The following is a 4,243-nucleotide window of genomic DNA, read 5'->3' as shown; positions in this document are numbered from 1 at the left end:
CCAGGGTTCAGGTCTGACCAGGGTCCGGGTCTGACCAGGCTCCAGGACCAGGGTCCAGGACCAGGGTCCGGGTCTGACCAGGGTCCAGGACCAGGGTCCAGGTCTGACCAGGGTCCAGGTCTGACCAGGGACCAGGTCTGACCAGGGTCCAGGGTCCAGGTCTGATCAGGTCCAGGTCTGACCAGGGTCCAGGTCTGACCAGGGTCCAGGTCTGACCAGGGTCCAGGGTCCAGGTCTGACCAGGGTCCAGGGTCCAGGTCTGATCAGGTCCAGGTCTGATCAGGTCCAGGTCTGACCAGGTCCTGGTCTTCCTGGTTCCTCCCTGCAGGAGCTGGAGATTTTTACTGCAGCGGGAACGACCTCACCAACTTCACCAAGATCCCAGAGGGAGGAGTGGAGGCCATAGCCCGACGGGGTGCAGACCTGCTCAGGTGATCCACGGGTTAGAGGACTAGTTAGAGGACTAGTTAGTGATGGAAACCATGTAAAAAGATCAAACATCCTTAACGAAGTATTAATGAATTAAAAAGATGAAAGCATTCATTCCTCAGAGTCTGTTTGATGTTGGAGCTCAGATCGTTCTGTTGTTCCCGCCTCTTCCTCCCGACAGGAAGTATGTGAGAGCCTACATCGACTTCCCCAAGCCGCTGGTGGCCGTGGTGAACGGACCGGCGGTCGGAGTGTCCGTCACCGTGTTGGGACTCTTCGATCTGGTCTACGCCACGGACCGGGTACGCTCTCTGACCCGTCTTCATCCAGAGGACAGGTTCCGCTCCTGGTCCTGAAGCTTGTAAAAGCTGATGTCTGAGGGCCGGATCAGGATCGGTTCTGTTGGTAAAACAGCGTCTCTGTTTCAGGCCTCCTTCCACACCCCCTTCACTCAGCTGGGTCAGAGCGCCGAGGGATGCTCCTCCTACACCTTCCCCAAACTGATGGGCGCCGCCAAGGTACAGAAAGACCTGCTGGTCCGGAGCGCCGAGTCAGCGTCCGGGTGTGAAACGGGTCTGTGTGTCTGCAGGCCAGCGAGATGCTGCTGTTCAACAAGAAGCTGACGGCGGTTCAGGCCTGTGAGCTGGGTCTGGTCACGGAGGTGTTCCCCGACAGCAGCTTCCAGTCCGAGGTCTGGACCCGACTGAAGGCCTACGCCGAGCTGCCTCGCAATGTAAACACGTGACGTCATTTTCTTTCTTTTTAACACGTCCACCTTCCACCTTCATGACACCTTTAACATGTCTGTACTCCGAGAATCTGGTGTCTAATATGGGTAATACCCATCAGACGGCCCTTCTCTCTGCTGAAGGGACCCTGGCTGCAGGTCTGATGTCCCAGGGACGCCTGAAGCTCTGCTGTCCCGGGCACTTAGTCATGTCCATGCATGAGGACTCCAGTCAGTTTGTTCTGCACCACTAACTCCTTCCAGGAACTACATGCTCCTCCTGCTCCTCGTCCTCCTGCTCCTGTTCCTGTCGGTACACAACTGTGTCCAATAATGTTGCCTAATGACAGCCTAACCTGTCCTCTCTGTGTCTCCGCCAGTCTCTGGCTCTGTCCAAACAGCTGATCCGCTCCGTGGAGAAGGAGCGCCTGTACGCCGTGAACGACGCCGAGGTGGAGCGCCTGATGGAGCGCTGGACGTCAGACGAGTGTTTCAGCGCCGTCATGAGCTTCTTCCAGGCCAAAGCCAAGCTGTGATGGAGGCGAAGGATGAGCCGACTGGAACAGAAGCAGCTCCGCCTCGTTAGAGACATCTGGGTCAAATCCATCCATCAAATGCCTTCATTCCTCCTTAACAAAGGGACACAGTTAAGGAGGAATGAAGGGGAATATCTTACCTGTCCCTCAGTCAGAGTGTTGCTCAGGATCTCCCCCAAAAGGTTTTTATGGTGATAACAGGCCTTTTATTCTGACATAACTGTCATGAAATATGGGTGACCATGTAATGCCTCTGTGTGTCATGAACCACCGGACTGCTTTTAATGAAACCCTCAGAAAGTGATCCTCAGATGAAAAACCATGAACTGAAAACCTTCTGGAGTCAGCCTGATTAAAGATGGCCACCACAGCTAACTGAAAATGTATAATTACTAACAGATGGTGAGTGATATGCATTCCTTCAACTTCTTCTAGGCCTTTGACTTTGTCCAACTAATCACATGATTTGTTAAGATTTTCACATGAAGAGGAACTAAAACGGAATAATAAAAGTAGATCAATAAAAAAGTTTTATGATATTTGATTTATTGTGAGTGGAAGCAGCAGTTCTTCAGTTTATCTGCTGACATTTTACTCCATAAATCTGATCACATTTAAGCTCTTTAATGAAAAAAGATGGAGTTTGAGCGCCATCTCGTGGCGGCCTGATGGTTCTGCTCATCACTGAAACATGAAACTTTCATCATCTTTATTTTTCTGTATGAAACCTCATCAGAAACATGTCAGCAGCCAGGAGCTCCTGAGCAGAACCGTTTGGGTCACAGAAACATCTGAACACACGTCTGAACCCAGAATCCTGCTGAAAATCTTTAAATCATTTCATTTTAAAACAGCGTTATGCAACAGTCTGCTTGAAGGTGTAATTTCCTGTGTTCTGAGTGGTCTTTGAACTGTCCACGATCGTATTTTCTGCTGTTATTGGACAATCAGTTTGTCCGTTTGTTCTTAGCCAATCAGAGCCCAGCAGCGATCAGGAGGGTGACCTATCAGCGATGAGTGGGCGGAGCCTGCTGCTGTGGCGGGCCGACGGAAAAACTGAACGGTAGAAAGCAGAGAAAAGCTAAGGAGCTGTCAGCGTTATTTTATTTAAATTTAATTAGATTTCTCTTTGCTCTGTGTCTGCTGTGAGCGACAGGAAGTGTTTCTCAGTGTTGGTAATGAGTCCTGGAGCAAAGTGAGCTCTGAACAGGAGCTGCTGCTGAAGCTAACACGTTAGCACGATGCTAATTAGGAAGAGACCACGTGATCATGGAGACAGGTTTCTGATGGACTGTAAATGACAGCTGGTGTGCTCTGAATGTTTGATTGTTTCTGCATGTCACCGATCATCTCGCTCTTCAGGAACTGTGAGTTTAAATCAAATAAAACAGATTAATTCATTCATCTTCATCTGTTTTAGCTCACAAACAGAATTATATTACCAAAGACCAGAGAAATGCCAGGTCAAAACATTAAAAAACAAACAAACAAACTTGTCAACATGGCCAACACTGCAGATTATGTTCCAGTTCTTTGTAAGGCTGATTGGCTCAGAGAATGATTGTTAGCAAAATGTTTACGCCACAGCCCAAAAAGTTGACTTTCTCGTGAGCTGTTGTTGTTTTTGTTGATCGTTATTTGGACCAAAATTCACCGTTTTTGAGGAATTCAGTCCATCAGTTTATGGAGATGTTGAAAACCTTTTGTACAAATATGCAGAGTTATTTCTGACTGCTGAAGCCGTTGTTTCCCGTCTGAAGCCGGATGTAAACATCAGTTAAGGTAGGTAGCCATCTTGTTTAACACTAGCTGGAAAAACAGGAAATCTAATCAAAGTTTGCTTCACTTGATATTAGCATCAATGAGTTTTGGTGCTAAAGGTCAGGGTAGCTCTTTCTTCAGGCCTGTTAGGTCATTTTTATACTTAAAATAAATTGTATCACTGAAAATGAATATAATCTTATTTACCTTTGACCTCTAACTTCATGGCAAATAGCTGAAATGCTCTTTAGTTTGCAACAGAACTGAGAGTCAGCAGAATTCACACTTAAAGCTGGACGAGTTTGTCTGCAGTAAATACATTTCCTTTGTCTTTAGGTTGTTGAACAGCACATCACTGACTCTGACCTCTGACCTCTGACCTGACCTTCAGAGAGAACTGAGGACACCTTAAAGAGGGAAGCTCTGAAGTCCTGAACAGATCCACCACTGAGATTTCTGAGTCACAAGCAGCAAAACTGGTCCAAGCTTCTCCTCCACCTGCTCCCTACTCTCACTGCCGATCAGTCCACGAGGACTGTTCACCCAGCCCAACCTGAAACCCATCTGACACTCCTACTGCACATCTCACTCCCTACCTTCACACTGCTTCCTCCCAGTTTCTCTCTGTGGCTCTTCTACAGGCCAGGAGGACATCAGACAATTTATGAGAAGGTTGCAAAGGTGAGGTGAAGAGGTAAGTGGTGTTAGCAGGTTTCCAGGAGGAGGAGGAGGAGGAGCTCTGAGGACTTGTTCTGTGAGACGATGGTTACCTGAGCCAGGGGCCCTGATG

The 4,243-nt window shown here is 48.3% G+C and overlaps 1 protein-coding gene across 1 annotated transcript in view; it reads left to right on the top strand.

The window, feature by feature from the left end:
- eci2 (enoyl-CoA delta isomerase 2) overlaps positions 1-2,236 on the top strand; it is a 7,056-nt gene extending 4,820 nt beyond the window's left edge. Inside the window, exons 7-11 of the mRNA XM_017404228.3 lie at positions 329-431; positions 611-731; positions 858-947; positions 1,019-1,162; positions 1,537-2,236. Coding sequence (XP_017259717.1) covers positions 329-431; positions 611-731; positions 858-947; positions 1,019-1,162; positions 1,537-1,692 — 614 coding nt within the window. The 3' untranslated portion in view covers positions 1,693-2,236. The remainder of the gene's footprint in view (positions 1-328; positions 432-610; positions 732-857; positions 948-1,018; positions 1,163-1,536) is intronic.
- The last annotated feature ends 2,007 nt before the right edge of the window (positions 2,237-4,243 follow it).

This window comes from Kryptolebias marmoratus, linkage group LG21, assembly GCF_001649575.2.
Source record: "Kryptolebias marmoratus isolate JLee-2015 linkage group LG21, ASM164957v2, whole genome shotgun sequence".
NCBI classification, from domain to species: domain Eukaryota; kingdom Metazoa; phylum Chordata; class Actinopteri; order Cyprinodontiformes; family Rivulidae; genus Kryptolebias; species Kryptolebias marmoratus.
The sequence above is the reverse complement of the archived record's forward strand: the minus strand, read 5'-3'. Positions and strand labels throughout refer to the sequence as shown.